General features: G+C 30.4%; 1 protein-coding gene across 1 annotated transcript; it reads left to right on the top strand.

The window, feature by feature from the left end:
• Positions 1-13,337: 13,337 nt before the first annotated feature.
• Positions 13,338-15,836, top strand: LOC118191498 (uncharacterized). The gene is made up of 2 exons (XM_085826516.1): positions 13,338-13,579; positions 14,889-15,836. Exons 1-2 carry the CDS (start codon positions 13,427-13,429, stop codon positions 15,834-15,836), a joined length of 1,101 nt encoding a protein of 366 aa, XP_085682642.1. The 5' UTR covers positions 13,338-13,426.
• Positions 15,837-18,529: the final 2,693 nt, after the last annotated feature.

The raw sequence follows: 18,529 nt of genomic DNA, 5'->3' as shown, positions 1-18,529 counted from the left end.
AGTAATATAAGTTGTTGATATAGCCAAACTTAAAATGACCCATTTTAAAACCAGATTAAATAAATCATCGCATATTTTCAGTCATCGAATTTCTTTGGCGTAAAAAGTGTCATAGATTTAGTAAATCCAAGGGTCAAGGTAAGCTCAGAGATTTTTTTTCATAGTTATATTTGCTAAGTTATAAATTTTGCTGATGCAAAAGTTATGTAACTTATGCAAACATATGCTTAGAGTATTTGAACTAGTGTTGAAAAATCACTGGAATTTAAAATGTAATTGACAGTATGCCTTAAATCCTATTTTGGTAAAAGCATATTTATGGGGACCGCTTGGCAAAAATTGGCGATTTTTGGCAGTACATGGATACCGAGTTTGTGCAATTCTTTGACCATGTTATTTTGGCTTGTGTAGCGACGATTTGTGTGCCAAAAACCGCCGCTACACAAAGACAAGAGATTGCACATACTTGTATCCATGTACACATCGACCTATTTTCACTTAAAAAAAATCTGCGAATTGTACAAACTTGGCATCGCGCACTCCCTTGACTTTATCCATGTACAAATCGACCTATTTTCACTTAAGAAAACACCAGGGAATTGCACAAACTTGCTCTCCCTTGATAATACAGTAATAATACCCTTCAATATACTCTAACTGCTGTTTTTCATTAATTAAAACATTTTAGGCATTTAAGATATCTTCCTGTAAGTTACAACTAAATGAATGACTTTTAAGCATAAAAATATCAAATTTTTATGCTTAAGAGTAGAAGGAGTTATACACTTTTTAAATAACAGTGTCAGAAAAATATACTTTTTAAAATATGTAAATCATTGTTTGAAGTACAGAAAAACCTTCCTTAGCAACTATACCTCTTTAAGTGACTATGTCAAGTATTCTGGTGATACAAACATTGATATTAATTATCACTGAGACTCATGCTTTGTGAAGTAACCACCTCCATTAAATATCAAAATTGTACAAAATTATGGAAGGTTATAGAGAGGTTTTACTGTATACTTAAAGTATATCATATCACTGTTAGATATTGATGATGTAAAAGATATTATCTAATCATAAATATTTCAAGCATTAAATAGCTAAGTCAATAAGTTTTCAGATTCTGACTTTGTACTCTGTCTTTCACTATATAATATTTTTCTAGCAACTGTATTAAGTACCAGTAAGCAAGTTTCTGTCTTAAATACCACTTAATGTAATCAGGTATCATCTGTTCTGTCTGTAAAACTTAATCGTAATAAGTGAACAAATTAATATCTGTAAAACTAAAGATGACACTCTATGTAAAAAATACAAGTATTAAAATGTCTATGAGAGGAACATTTAAATTATTAAATCCACGATCAATTTTTGTGACATCTAAGATAGAAAATACCCAAACTAATTGACTAGTTAATTCAGAGGATGAATGCATGTAACATCATTGTTCATGTGTTTGTTAATTGTGTAAGTTTTGAAGTTCATGCATTAATTGATGTTCATTGATAACTATATTATTGGCCTTATATATATACTTGCATTTCAAAATTTTGTATATTTTGCCAGTGAGCTAAGTATTAAATGCTGTTACGTATAAGTTCATATTATGTGGAAAAGTAGTTTTTGATCTAACACTTTCTGAGAATTTTTTAATGTTGATCATCAAGCTTAAAGCATACGGCTAAAATTACCAGTATTAACCATAATTTAATTAATTCTCCTGTTTCAACGTTTCTCAAACTTTTTTCGAATAGAGATTATGTGAATTATCATAATTTGTGAATCACCTTGCTGCTGTTCCCTTCGAAAGCAATTTTTTAGCACATATTACTACTAGTACACTTATATTTTCAATATATAATTAAAATCCGTTATATTTTATAATTAAGTCCATTGAAGAAAAGTTATATTTCTAATATTTCAAGATTATTAATAAGAAGGATGAGTTGTAATTCTTGCATGGCTCTTCTATATTTGGATATATGATGGTAAGACCACAGTCATTGTGGATATATGATAGTATATTTAGATATATGGTGGTAAGTACCACATTTATAGTGCTTTAAATCCATATTTTACTGCTAAGACTGAGTGGGAAGTCTGTAGGTAGGGTAACCAATAATAAATTTCATAAAATGTCTATCTTACGAGAAAAGGTGATAGATGATTGTCATATGTAATATTTAAACTCTGAGATTTTTCAACTAAATTTTTTTTGTCTCCTTTGGAAACTTCGGAGGACCACGAGGGCAAGCTGTATGATCCACAGATTAAGAAATGCTACTTTAATGCATTTCAATTTCTAGAGAAATTAATCTTAAAAAAATCTGATCATTATTAAAACTACTTTACAGATTTATTTTATATTACAAATAAATATAGTAAATATCTAATAAACCTCAGATTATTTTCTGCAAAATGAATTATTTAAATTTGTACTGCTTTTGCTTCAAAAATGGGTGATACATGCAATTTATGATTTCATTAAAGGACCAAAAGGAATCTTGTTTGCAATTTAATTATTTAATTTTAAAAAAGATTTAAATCATTTGGAATATGTGCAAGTGCATGTAATTATTATGAAGAGATTCTGAATTAAAATGTCACATAACAAATTTAGAATATGTTATGTACTTCTAACGAATGTGATTTTTCCTTTATTTAGGAGCCATGCTTTGAATCCTAAGAAGAAGAGGACTGCTCCTTCACAACTATGATTAATTAAAAATAACAATAATATATAAATTTTACCTATTTTTTTATTTTATTTTCCTTCTGGATAGTTTTCAAATAAAAATAAACCTATTTTTGTTTCTATATTCTGTGTATTGGAATAAAGAGTTCCCCCCCCCAGTGTTCACTGATATGCATGTAAAAGAATTGTGTGCAAAAGTAAATCAATTTTTGTTTGTCACATTCATTTTTCACAGTGTGTACAATTTTCAAGATCTACGATAGAAAATTCATTGCAGCATTTGGATAAGTCTTTTTTTTTTTTCTGTGTATTTTAAATATAAGATCTGTTTTTGTATATATCAACATTTTCCATACCTTTTTCTTATTTAATTTATAAAAACGTTAAAATATAATAAAATCAAAATAAGTATATATATATATTTTTCAAGTTGGGTAAGGAGGAGAGGCATGATCTAGCAAAGGTAAAATGGTTGAGAACCACTAATATATGGTATTAAAAGTATTTTCATTTCTGAATTAAATTGCTGGAACCAAATAGATCTTTTATATTATCTGTAATAGTTTTTGTTAACTAAATCTAATCTTGCAAGATGTAGTTATGCATAACAAAATTCATTATTATGAATTATAGTGACTGTTAATTATAGATCTTCATGCTAGCTGTATATGTTAGGAGTGAAATACATTGCAATATCCAATATTTTCAGAATACGATATTTTTTGAAATAAAATACATGATTATGGAATATTACATTAAAATGAAATGGTTCCTTATGTAACCTGTATGTTATACTAAAAGGCTTCATCCAATACTTGTAAAGTAATGAGCAAATACTAAGTTAATATCTTGTGTGAATGAATATTATCTTACAGAATTTTTTATTCCATAAAAATTTATCTAAAAATATAATTTTGTTGAATGAAGATTTAAACATTTTTCCTGAAGATTTAAAAAGTGGTTTGAAATAATGATAACAAAAACATTAATCTGAAGCATTTAATAAATGAATAGAAAATTTTGAGAACAATTAAATCATCCACAGGAATTTTGAAATAATCATCGTATTTTTGACATCAATTAAAGAAAGAAAATCTGAGTCATTTTGATTATAGTGATAAATTAGTTCCATTAATAGAAGGATAGAAAATTAAAATTTTAAGGAGACATTATGCATTATCAATTTTTCATTAAAAATTGTTAGTTTATTACTACTATCATATCAATTATTAATGCTGAATTCTTTATCTTTAGTTTTTACATTCTTAAGTCTACTTTTCTTAACTTTCAAGGCATAGCAGAGAAAAATATAATTATAGGATCAAGGCATTTCCAAATACGTTATATTTTCTTCCTTAAATTTTTAAGATCATTCTATATTCATCATGTATTATAGACACAGTATCAAGGGATTCTGTTCAATTTTTCAGTTAGAATTTGGGACGAAGTTGTGAAGTCATACCTACATTAAATGCTTGAATTGATTATTTGAAGTATGACAAAGCAAGAGAGGGCCATCTGTCCAAGGAAAGGATATTTTAAGGAAAACTTCTTACACAAACATTTACACAGGCAGCCCATTCTCTAGGATTTAAATCTAGAGCCAAATGCTAGTGTTCAGCTTACTGTCTGGCTGCCTGTAGGCAATAAATGTTTTAGTAGAAGGAATACTTGAAAAATTAAATTTAGGACTAACTAATACTTCAATTTTGTATTCAATGAGAAGAATGTAATTTATTAATAAAGTTTTAAATCTGGGAAAACGCCTGTACAACTGTCCGATTAATTAATCTATTATTTCAATTAATGGTCAGTAGCAGAAGAGATTAAAAAGCATTTATGCCTAAAAGAATTATATGTTGTAATTTAAATGAATAATGCAATTAAGCATGAAAATAATTTTGGATAGCTTGTGATAACTGAATTTAAGTTCATTGTTGAGTTATATCTGTAATTTTTTTAGAATTTGAAAAAATATTTAGAATTGTTTATTGAAACAATTTCATTAAAATATTTTTTTGCTGTAATCATATCCAATTGCAGTCTCTTTAGATTACACTGTTGGGTATAAGGAGAATGATTTGGTTTAGTTTATTTAAGTATGGCAAAGCACACTAGGACTATCTGCCTAAGCGGAGAAATGCCTTTGTGGAGGACTTTTGAAGGGAAACTGGCTTATATACATGTTACACATGAAGAAAACCATGAAAATACCCATACAACCGGCCCATTCGCGGGATTTAAACCTCGGACCGAACTACCAGTGTTCAGCGGAGGAATTCTAGAACATTGAACATTACTAATTTATTGCCAAAAAAACCATTAAGTTTAATACACAAGTTTTTTTTTCCAGCTATTTCATGATGCATATGTAACTTTGAGATGTCTTAAAATTCAATAGAGGAAAGTAATGCAGATGTAAGAAAAACATAAAATTTGAGCTTCTTTTTAACATTGGGAATATTTTGAAAGAAAATGTTGTATATCTTTTAGAAAATCTAAGGTATTTTTCCTTAAAAAAAACTTAATAATACTTAAAGTTACATAACTTCCCTTTCACCACAAATAAATGCAGCATATTTTGTTACAAGCAGTAGCTGTAGACATTTCACATAAAACATATGTTCTACATGTGTAATTATTTATAGTAATATTACAATCAAAGTATTAATTATTTGAGAATACATCATTTTTGTATTTTGTATAAGACAAATATGTTCTATATGCATAATTATTTGGAAGAACTTTTAAGTAAATTATCTGCCACTTTTACATATATATCCTTTAAAATTTCACATGAAAATACATGTTCTTACATAATCACTTGCAATAACCTTACAAGCAGAACACTAGTAATCTACAAATATTCCCTTTAGTAATTCACATACAAAAAATTACGATCTACTTACACTATTATTTCCTGTAATCTTTACAGATGTTTACATTGGTAAATCACATATGAAAACCATGTTATACTTACACGATAATTTCCTGTAACATTACAGATCTTTGATCTGTAACGTTTACAGATATATGCTTCGGTAATCAACATACAAAAACTTTGTTATGCCTACAGAATATCTTCCTGTAACATTACATGTCAAACATCTGTAACCATTACAGGTATAATCTCTGTAAAGTTGCTAAGAATATTCCTGTTTTGATTACTCAAGTAATCCATAGCATCCCAGTTTCCACGACTTTTCTTAGTAACTTTACAGATTTTTTTTTTACAGTGTAGGGGGAATAATTCTTTTAATTATCAGATTTTTTTTCTCATGAATTTCAACAATACATATTCCAAAACTCTTTATTACTTTCTTAAGTGTGCATCTCGTAGCATTTGCTTTACACTGTCTTTTAACAGATAGTTTTCCAGTACGAACAATTCTTGCTTAAATAGTTTTATAACGTATTTGTCAACAGGATTTCAATTTATGTTTACAATTCAATATTAAGGTTATTATATATTTAGATAACATTTATAATCATTTTAAATTAGATACATTTAATAATTAGATTTCTTCACAGTTGTTTATAAATGAATAAATTCTTCATTTCAAATACATTTATAAATAATTTAATGATTATTTATGTATTTTGTTAAAGGCAGATACATGTTTTTTGCAAGCACATGCATAAGTACCCTCATTTCTCATTTCTGGCATGTGCAAATCTTTAATTTCTGTGCGTTCACTATATTTTATTTTTAATTAACCCAAATAAATAAAACGTGTAAGCCCAAAGGGATTATTTTTCAGATATATAAAATTAAAATGAGGAACAGTAAAGCCTTTCCTCTAAAAAATTTTAAAAGGTACATGTTACAATAATATATGGATGTGAAAAAAATTTATTTTATTTAAAACCTTTTGGCGTTTGGAACATAAAATAAAAGTAGCGAATACTCTAGCAAGGGTATCGAAAGACGTATACAATTTTAAAGGTACCGTAAGGTATTTTTCATTCTTTATGCATAACATTTTTGCTGAAATTTATATTTTTGTAGTTCAACAGCTTAGAATTTTATAAAAGAAATTCATAATCAAAATCGCTGTTGTTAGTTATCGAATTTTGCGTAAATGTCACTAAACTATACAAATTGCTATTATCTATCACTCTATGAATGTTTCTTTCATGTGAAAGTGTCCCTTTTTCTATTTGTATGGAACTGTCGTGTGTCGAAATACTATCAGAACACTGTTAAGCGAGCTTCTGAATGTAATCAAAGAACACCCCATCTGGTGACCGAAGCTTTGAAGCAGTGCTTCAGTTTTAGTTCCCGGTTGGCCACTCCTTCCTTTCTTACCTCCATGGAAAGGACACTCACAAACATTTTAGACTCAGCTTATGGTAGCCAGGATACCGTTGAGATCGATCAGAAAGATAATTTTAATCGTAAATTTACTGTGATCTTTACAAAAGTAATAACATCCTCCAGCATAAAAATCAAGTCATACTAAAACCATAAATTGAGCTCGTTTATAGCTCGTAATTCTAGCATACTGTACATTGATCCTAGTGTAAGGTAATAACAGATTTTTGTCTCGCTTACTATCGCTACCATCAATCTTCGTCAAACCAGGTGATAACGTTTGATGCATGGATTGTTTAAAAAGTTTATCTGAACAAACTGCGATACTTCTAAGACTTTGAAGACAATATATTTGAAGACAATATATTAAGCTTTTTGAAGTAGAAATATTTAAAAATTATTTGAGTTTAACTCGTTAATCGAACCACGGGTTTTAATTTGCAAGCTGAATGTGCTAACCACTGCACAGGAGGAAAGCGCACAGGAGAAATCACTTAAAACCTTATAAACTGCACAAACAGAAAAGCGGGGACATTTCCGCATAAATGAAACATTCATTGCTTGGATGGGTAATAGCAATTTGTATAGTTTAGTGGCATTTTCACACAAATCACATCCTGATTATCTTTCGATAACTTGCAATAGCGGTTTTGATTATGAATTTGTTTTAGAAAATTCTAAGCTACTGGACTACAAAAATATATATTTTAGCAAAATGTTTCTGTTATGTAATAAGGTGTTTTCGCTATCCATCGAGCATATCTTCGTGGTGTAACGGTAGCACACTCGACGCGTATTCGAGAGATCCCAGTCCCAGCAAAGGCATTGTTGCACGTTTTCATGTTTCCTGCTTGAAAAAAAAAAAAAAAAAAAAAAAAAAAAAAAAAAAAAAAAAAACCTTAATTACTTTGCAGTGATGCTCGAACAAAAAGGGTGGTGGAAGATTATTCATTACCACCAGGATTTGACGATTGGGTCCCCTAATTCACGGTCGCCCTCTAAAAGGGGGAGTATATAAGGTATTTTCTTCCTCCTTCTAGCATGCCTTTGCGGTGTAACGGTAGCACACTTGGCGTGTATTCGAGAGGTCCAGGCAAGGGCATTACACTTTTTTCACGTTTCCTGCTTCAAAAATAAACTAATGACTCTACAGTGTGTTAAGAATGATAAATACCTTAAGGAAGCATTAAAATGCCAAAATATCGCTCAAGTATAACAGTTTAAAACTCAATTTCCTTATAATTAATGAGTATAAGCGTGTAAATTTGTATACATCTTTCAATACCCTTGATTGTGTATTTGTTATTTTTATTTTATGTTCTAAATATCAAAATGTTTCAAGTAATTCCTTTCAGAATGATATGTTGTTTAAAAATGTAGTCTTTCAAATACTTAGGACTCTGAAATATTGTATAAAAAGAAAATATACACATTTATACTTATATTTACGACGTAATTACGAAATATTTATTACCAATCTTGTCAAAACTTATTGATTCCCCCCCCCTGTAATGGCAAGTCACCGAATGTTTTGGTCACGAAGAGGGGTGAGTCACTGCTTCAAAGTAGTGTAGCAGTGTATGGGAAAAACCAGTTCGGACTTGTCCGCTGTTTCTTATAGGGGACTTACTTCTAGTAGCATCTAGCCCTAGCATGGTTTATGCTTCACGCATGCGCAATAGGCATATTTTCAGCATTGTAAACTTCGTCGCTTGGCCAAAGCACATGTATGTGTGTTTGGCTTGGCGATGAATTCACAATTCAGTTTTCAGCGATGCGTAAGTGAAACTATTACTTTCTACCTTCATGTTAGGGTAGGAGAGATAAGACATACTCGGATTTTCCTCCTGAATGTTCTGCATCAAAAGCAAGGCGTAACTGCACTGTTAATGCGGTGGGGCTCTACCTGTGCTACCATTTTGAAATCCTGGTATTCCGCTTACTTTTACCTGCACCTGTACATATAATGTTACATGTGAAAACAGAATTTTATACTAAAAACTTCAGGTATAAGCTACTTGTTAAAGTGCTTTGTGAAGAAACTTTTCCCAGTCTCGAATAAACTAGCCAAAAAAGCTTTTCTATTCATTAAGCCAGTCTCATAACTAAAAGGTAAGCAAGCAAAATCTCTAGCTTCTGGCCTCTTAAACAAAAAAGAATAAGAAAAAAAAAATCTGAATGGTGAATGGTTTCAGATCTTAAATTACGCCCAAAGGGGTGTTTTTTTTAACATTTTGTGTGTTACCTTTATTTATTAAATATCATATTCTTTGCACTTAAACCATAAAATTCAGTTCCATAAAAATGTCTCAAAATAATTTTAAAATTAGCATATCTTTAGAATTTCCGATACACAGTTCCGCGCGCTGGAGATAAAAAGGTTCCCCCCCCCGTAGACTGTTGCCATTGCTCGCTTTGAAATCCTTGAGTTTGTTAATCAAAAAGTCGTTAAAGTTTTACAAAATAGGAAATCGATAATAAAACAAATTTCAAATTTGGTCTTCCTCATGCCCATATTAGTAGGAGGATTACATCATTCAAAATTCGATGGCTCTATGTACCATTGTTTTATCACAATGCGAGAAATATACATACATTTATGCAGATTTTCATTATTTAATTTCTTCAAATATAATGTAGGACTCTTAACATTTGGTGGCAACAGTTGAAAAGTGAAATGGATATTTATAGTGATTCAACGCAAAACGAAAACAATAGTCCTTCAGGGACAAAGCCTCTTTGGACTAAAAATAATGCTTGCATTACCTATCTTTGAAATAAATTTTATCAGTTATTCTTATCTCATACAGGAAAAACTTTGCACATTTTAAAGAATTCTGCCTTCCAAACTGTTTTCTTTTTCGAAGGAAAAAGCAATTTTTATTCACAACATCGTACATTTCCAAGGTGCAGTGGGAAGTTAAGAAAGCAAAAGGTGATTACATGAGACTTAATTACAATGCAATCTGCGCTATTAAAAAATACTCTTTTCTCCATTTTCAAATTTTAATGATGGTGTACATGAGCTAGACTGATAGGTAATGTTACTAGACTGCTGACTATAATTAAAGGTATATTTTTTAATGTTGACTCAATTTATTATTTTTTTTACCTCTTTTGTTTCCATGAATAATTCACCTTTACAGTGAATACTGGTTATTACATTTATTAAGTTTTCTAATAAGTAATGAAAATTTGTAAACATTTTTTATGCAGAAGAAAGCGTGTAGAGATTCATATTGCTATATAATGCATTTTTCAATGAATATGTTTTTTTAAATTTTCACTGAAACTTGTATAACTTTACATTAATTTAAATGTTTTAACTTTATTTAATTATTTTTATTACATATTTTAAAATTTATTTTTAGCATTGGATGCCCATGTTACAAGGGACACTGTTATTGATATAGCTGAAATGGAAGAAATTAAAGCAGTCCACATCGCAATGAGGTCTTCAGAACGTGTATACGTCGAATTTTGTTCGTATACACGTTCTGAAGACCTCACTGCGATGTTTAGATCCTGTCAGCATGGACTCAGAAGGCCAGACTGCTTTGCACATAGGCTTGCACAAAGGAGTCCTTGGGTAATATTAAAATTCCTATTCATATATATGATTTTGCTGAATTATGAATTTAGTAAGTTCCAGTTAGAAACCAAATGTAATGTTATTTCTCATTAGATTTGAATTCTAACAGGGATTATTGCAGATTACACTTGGTTTCTTACAGGAATTGTTTCACATTAGATCTGACTTCCATCAATGCAGTCAAAAAGATAAACACATCTACTGTTCTTGTTATAAAATATTGTTAGGTCAAATCTAAATTTATGCTGAACATGTTTGAGTATTCTTTCACATTGTGCAGTGAAACTGAGCTGAATGCACTGAGATTTTACTGGACATCTTAAGCACAGTATTTACTTTCGATTCCTCCCCTTTCAATCAATATTACTACTTAAAAATTGAAAGAAAAATGACGCAGTGTATGCAGTTTTTGAGAAAAGCAGCAGTGGCGGCTCGTAGCTAAAATGAGTGGGGATGCTGTTCCAAAAAAAAAAAAAAAAAAAAAAAAATAACATTTGTTTTAAAATTGTGTAAAAGGAAACTAACATGTATAAAAATAAAATTTATTTTGAAACTTCATGAAATCTTACAAGTTCAAACTTTATCTAGTCATATAAAATCGTAATCCATTTTTCTTATTTTAATTTGCGCGAAAAGATGAATAATTTTCTCCTTGATCTCTCAATCACAACTGAGGAAATTTTTCTTTATTGAAAGCAATACTAGGGCATTTAGTCTTCCTGAATTCGTAGTGCTTCTTAGAAAAGTTTTCATTTTTTTTTCAGTGTTGAACAGCAGCGTTCTGCCTTTGATGTAGTCATGGGAACTCTCAAGAGAATTTTTATCAGTTTCGTAATTTCACTAAAAACATTATCTAGATTGTTTTCGAAGATAAATTTCAGCAGCTCAATTAATTTGCAGTATTCATGGATATCAGACCTACAATAGAATACTTTTAGCTCAGTTTCAAGCTTTTCTTTGTCAGTCATTGGATATGTTTCAGTGGTCAGTACTATTTCTTCTACAGGAAGTTCATTCCTAAAACTAGCAAAGCATTTCTTGTTAAACAATTTAGCAGCTGCTAAGTGTTTAGTGGAAGAATATTAGTGCATTATATCAGTACATAGTACTGATAGTACTGATAGTACATTACTGATAGTACATAGTACTGATAGAGTACTGATATAATGTACACAGTACAAGTCACATATTTCCTTAGCTTCTGCCATCAGTGTCTTTGAAAAATTCTCACAGTACTTAATTCTAAAATAGCAGTTTTGAAATTTGTTATATATTCATTAACTTTAAGCACACTAATTTCTCTGGATTGCATTTAGTTGTATATTATTTCAACACGAGGCATAATCTGGTAAAAAAGCTCTAATCATCACTTCAAATTATCATCATTTAGATATTTTAAAATTCCTGTTGCTTTTGCAATAGCTTGATCTGCATTTGATGTTGATTGAATTTCAGCAAGGTAATTTTTTTAAGGTTGCAAATTTTCATGAACTCTGTTTATGGTCCGTATGATGAAGGAATACTACACGTGCGGAGTAAAAAGAAATCAGATTTCCAACAACACGCCAGAATTTCAGCACTGCAAGAGCGACAGTGCTCTTCTCTCTCCCTTGGCCAGTGCCTCCTAGATTATAAAGCCAATGGACAGGTTGTAGAAACAAGTATGACGTCAAAGTTAGTAGGCCCACGTGATGTTCTCGAGGTTTGGATTCTCAATTGGGGAGCCATTGCTTTGTGATATACATAGACTGGAATGTTAGCACATGCTGTCGGGGAGAAGAAATACTTGGTAAGTTCGTATTTATTGAAATGTAACTTTATATTTTGTTCATTGGAATAAATGCTTGCTATTACTAATGTTGAATTAAATTAAGTATTAATTGCTTAATTATTAGTAACACACATATACTTATTATGTTTATCTTTGTATTGATTAGCCATTATTATTATTATTAATCTTATTTCTGAATTTAATTAATATATTTTGTTTAAGTGCATCACTGAAGTTTTAATTTTATGTGTGCAGTATCTAATGTTACGTATTTTCTTTTATAAAAGTTTTTTATTATTTCATTACTGTTTTACGAATTTTTAACCTAATCATTTATATAAAGCTTAACAGTTTTTAAAAATGTAATTGAAAGTAAACCTATACAATAAATCTAGTTTAATAATTACGTATATCAGTTAACAAACGTATGTACACTAATATGTGAGTGTGTAGAATAAACGTGAGTGCATTGTATAATGAGTGTAAGTATAAGTGAGAATGGCAAACTTTTAAAGTTAAAAACGTTTGTTTTATTGTGAGTTTAATTATATATTAACTTATCACTATTGAAAGATGTATTTTATGTGGTTTCTAAATTTATACTGTGTATTTGCATACAATGTATTTAAATATTAAAGCAGTAAATTCATCTTAACATTCCATAAATAGTGTTTAGTTTACCAAACAAAGTCTTTCTTCAGATTTCACGTATATATTTTACTGTTCAATATTCTAAATATTCTAAACATGATTCACCTGAAGTTTGATATTATTTTCATTTGACTGTTTCAGCATGTTTTAAATATCAAAATTATCATCATTGATGCGAGTAATAATTTCAGTATAATAATAGATATCTTAATAGAAGCTTAGGTGTTCTTCAGATACGAATTTCTTGAAGTCTCATTCATTCAAATGTTTGAATGACATTTGAAATTCTCCACAGTTGGTTTATGGTGTATCGAATTTCAATGTATAATTATGCAAATTTAAATTGTTATAACATTTAGTATTTATATAACTGATTTTTGTACTGTTTTTACAGAAAATATGCCATTTAAATGCTGTGTAACTGGTTGTCGGGGAAATTATAAAGGTACTGAAAAGGTGCATACATTTTCCTTTCCCAAAAATGATGCTCTTAGAGAGAGGTGGCTAAGAAATATACCTAGGAAGGACTTCTCAGCAACTCCATATTCTCGGGTAGGTGTAATCCTAATTAATTTATTAAGATTCAATAAATTGTTGGTAGAATATTCTTAGTCTGCTATGGAAACTTTCTGCAAGCTACAATTTTTACTTCCCGCCAACATGTATAAATAGGTTTCAGTGTATAGTTTTCTATTTGATGAATCAACAAATTACATTTACCGTAATTTCCGGAAGAAACACCGCGGCGTTTATGTGTTTAAAACTTAAATTTTCAGCGGGTGCGGCGTTTCTACCCATGCGGCGTTTAGGTGCACTAAAAATAAAATATTTCCTATGATGGTCATTGTACATAGTTTGGATGGCCTTGTCATTGTGCATAGACTGGTGCTGTTCCCACACAAAAGACCACTCAGTTGATTTTTGCGAACGTTATTTTGTTTACATTCTTTCCCTTGAACGGACCTACATGCCTTATTCACCCTAAACGAGATCTCAGAACAATAACATTCTTCCCTCTTTCAAATCAACATTCTCATCAGTTTGAAAAGTCTCTCTCCTCTGCCATTCGATGAATCTTCCAGGACCCATCCTCTCCCCACCCCTGCCTTTTCTGCAATTTTTTTCAGAGGCGGACACGACTCCACCTGCCTCGCAATAACGAACTCTGACGTATTTCCCCTTCAGCATGAATGGATTTTTTCTTGGCATTCTGCCAAATACAGATCCCATCAGTTTGGGTACAAGTACTTGTTGAATAGTTTTTAAGTAAGAAGGGAGCGGAAAATTTTTGAAAATGTCTCTAAACGGCACAGAAGCTATACATTTCTTACCTTTAATTTATTTTTGAGTTATGGTTTCATTTCATGCATTTTTCTTAACTGGTATGTCATATATCAGGACTTAGGTTGAGTTTTTGCATGTATACGGCCCACGACGATGTCATGCGCAATTTAATCTATTGCGGCGTTTACGCTGATGTGGCGTTTCTGTGTAATTTTAATTTTTTTTTCGCCATTTTTCTCGAGTGCGGCGTTTACGCTGATGCAGCCTTTCTTCCGGAAATTACGGTAATTTACAAACAATCAAGGGAAAATGATACTTCAAAGCTCGTTGCTGTATAAGCCATAGAATAGGCGGGAGGTCGTATGCTGTCATGATCAGATTTTTTATATGTAGTGTTAACTGATCCTTAAATATTTGAAAGAAAATTTTAATTTTCATATATGCATTTAAAATTTAACCTGCCCAAAGCATTGCCAAAGCTTGAATGTTTTTATTTATAAGGAAAGTGATCCAATCTTGCTTTACAGTTGGTTGTTTTAAGAAGTTAGTTACATGATGTCTTCCTTTTACTTAATAGGTGTGCCATAAACATTTTCAACCTGATAACCTCATCTGGGAAACATCAGCTTTCGATGAAAAAAATGGGAAAATCATTAAAGCTTCACTGCAGAGACCAAAACTAAAAGAAGGCGCTTTTCCTAGCATATTTGATGGCTGTCCATCGTATTTATCTTCACAAGCTGGTAGTTCGAGAAAAAGTCCAAATGAGAAAAAAATGGAACGAGAAGCAAACCTCATGATGAAAGCTATTGCTCATAGTAAATTATCAGCTGCTGAGTATTATAAATCGAGGACATTTTCAGACTTTAATGAACTTTTAACCTGTTGTACGCAATATAAATTTTCTACATTTTGGAACGTTGTGCACAAAGACAATATCTTGATGTTTTTGAATTTAAAATGCACTGATGGATGTGTAAAATTGCTTTATGCAGTCCACATTACTGCAGATCTTTTATTATCTGTATCGTTTCAAAATAAGTTATTGACTCATATCAGTAGTAAGTATAATGAGTTACCTATAAAAGTAAGTAATATTAATGAAATTCATGAAATACTTGATCATATTGAAATGTTAGAAACTAAAGACTTAATGAATTCGATTGAAATTATAATCAACCTGATGAAATCTTTAAGTTTCTCAAATGAAGGTGATAAAATTTTATTTGAGTTCATGATTGAACAACTTTCCCTTGTAAAATGTAAGCTCCAAAATCGTCAATATTCATCCAATACCTTAATTTTAGCTTCTATGTTTTATTTGTTATCGCCCCAAGCATATAAATTTGTCCGACAATCTGGTAATTTAATTTTGCCTCATCCAAGTACTATACATAAAATAAGTTCTAAATTAAATGTAAATCCCCAAAAGGAAACAGATGATATGTTGTTTTTGGCATATGCTAAGCAAAAAGCTTGCTATCTGAGAGAGCATGAATTATATGTTTCATTAATGATGGATTAAATTCACATCAGACCTTTTCTTGACTACAAAAGTGGAGATATTGTTGGAATTGGCCAGAAAGTTGATAACTTAGCTTCTAGTGCACATGTATTTATGATACAGAGTATTTTGTGCTGCTTTAAAGATGTTGTCCATATATTACCATCGAAGAAAATGACAGCTGAAGTTTTGTTCACTGTTTTGAAAAAAATAATTGTTAGTCTTGAAGCAATAGGTTTCAAAGTAATTGTTGTTGTTAGTGACAATAATTCCATTAATAGAAGATGTATATCTCTGTTTAATAATCCATTATCAAATTTTGTATTTCCTCATCCTGTTGATGCAACTCGTCCATTGTTTTATGCAGTTGATTCTGTTCATATTATTAAAAGTGTTCGTAACAACTGGTTAAACCAGAAAAACCCTGAACAAGCTATGTATTTTCCAAATTTTGACTTGTCTTCAAATAATGTATGTACCTCTTCATTTCTTACTTTAAAAAATATGTATGAAGCTGAAAGTGGTAATTTGTTAAAATATGGATATACAATATCTCGTAAAGCTCTGTGGCCTACAAATTTAGAACGTCAAAGTGTGAAACTGGCTTTACAAATTTTCAACGATCAAACATCACAAGGCCTGAAAGAATTAGGAGTAAAGCATAATTTGTTAAATTTTCACGAAACATCTGCATATATTAAAATATTTTCATCGTGGTTTTCAATAATGAACGTTAAAACACCAAACAAGGGGGTACATTCTTGTGATGACTTCTGTGAACCATTAGTATGGAATAAATCAGACAAGAAGTTTGTATTTTTAAATAATTTTCTTGATTGGTTGATGAAATGGAAAGAAATGAAGAGTGATACGGGTAGGTTGACAAAAGAGACACTTTCTGCTCTTATATTAACAACAACGCGTATGATAGAAATGTGTAGGTATTGTCTAGGTGAACTCAACATGTCGTATTTTTTGCCCGGTAAAATTCAGACAGATGAATTGGAACATCGTTTTAGTTTATATCGCAGGATGGCTGGAACAAATTATCATATATCACTTTGACAGGTTTTTGAAGTAGAAAACAAACTACGTGCATGTTCTGTATTAAATCTAACTATGATATCGAAAAGTAAAGGGACAATTGTTATCGATGATTTTTCTAACTCTTTTGATTTGATTAATGATAGTTCCCATGAATATATTGTAAAATATTTTCATAATTTCAAGCATATTAATGTCACAGATAATGATCTTGAAACTATGGTTGATAAATTACCTTTAATTGCATACTTGGCTGGATATTGTTGCCACTCAGTTATGAATAGGCTAAAATGTGATGACTGTGGAGGTAATTTAGTTATTGAAAAACCACTAATAATTCCTCCCAATTTCAAACATATTCATAATTGTGATAGAGGTGGGTTAAAGTACCCATCTGCTGATGTCATTAATGTAATACTGCATAATTTTATTGTCATACAGAAGCTCATAAGCCCTGAATATGAAAATAGTTTCCTCCAAGTATGTAACCAACGTAATTTAATATCCACTATGACATTAGAAATTCTTATGTGTAAGGAAATTAAAATTATTTCCTGTAAAAATCATTTGTCACGTAAAATTATGCAACTACATATATACTCATGCACAAATACTCTTTTAAACAATTATTGTAAATTCAAAAATGACAGCTTTTCTAAATATTCAGATAAAAGAAAACTAAAAACACTTGCTATGTAAGCATAACTAACAAAGAATATATTAGAAAAGTACCAATATAATTTTTTGGCTTGAAAATAATTTTAGTGCATTTCACTTTTTTAATTTTAATTGCTCTCTAAACATGCATTAGTAAATATATGTGTAATTTTATTATTTTTGTAATTTAATTTCTTGTTTCTGTATTAAAATATTAAAAATTATGGAATTGTATTTAAATATGTTATATAAATAAATAATTTTAAAGACAGAAAAGGATTTTGATTTTCACAAACCTGATAACTCAGGTAATCAAAGAGGCACGAATAGCAGTACAGTCAAAAGTCGTTAATCCGGACTCGTCGGGACTTCGGCGATTCCGGATTATCGATTTTTCCGGATTATAGATCATCATTTTTAATCTCGTTAGATGGCATGCAGAAATTCTAAAATTAAAAATATGAAACCGTAATTTATGAAATAAAGAACAATTATGATCTAAAGGGTATCAAAATTTGCAAAAAGAAAAAGCTTAATATTTATTTGTTTACTTTATTAAACATTTCTTTCAATGTAAGTTGTTTAAGTTTTGCTTCGTTTCATGTTATAATACTTTCTCTTTAATTCTATTAAACAGACATAATTTCTTGTTCAGTTACAAAGTTCCGCTGTTCAAGTCCTATAATTGCTGTGTCAAGAACACCGACTAATTTGTCAATCGAAATTTTTTCGTTTTCAATAACCTCTGTCACTTTTCTTCGCTATCGGAAGCGAATTATAATGACGAGGAACTTGTTTTAAATCATATCAAAGACGGAGCATATCGAGATGAAATACTACATTTGGTAAGGAATTATAAGCCAAAAAAAAAAAAAAAAACATCTGCGCTGAAGATAAGGATAGTGCTGACAAATCAACTTCCAATTCATTATGCGCTCGCCGCGGCGTTCCCCCCGCCGAGCAGCGTGAAATTGATAAACAGATTTCGGATTTCAAAACATACTTTCGCTTTA

The sequence above is a fragment of the Stegodyphus dumicola genome, chromosome 11 (genome assembly GCF_044657685.1).
Source record: "Stegodyphus dumicola isolate Sdum_Otavi_A_Nest chromosome 11, ASM4465768v1".
In the NCBI taxonomy this organism is placed as follows: Eukaryota; Metazoa; Arthropoda; class Arachnida; order Araneae; family Eresidae; genus Stegodyphus; species Stegodyphus dumicola.
This window is presented reverse-complemented; position numbering and strand designations above follow the sequence as displayed.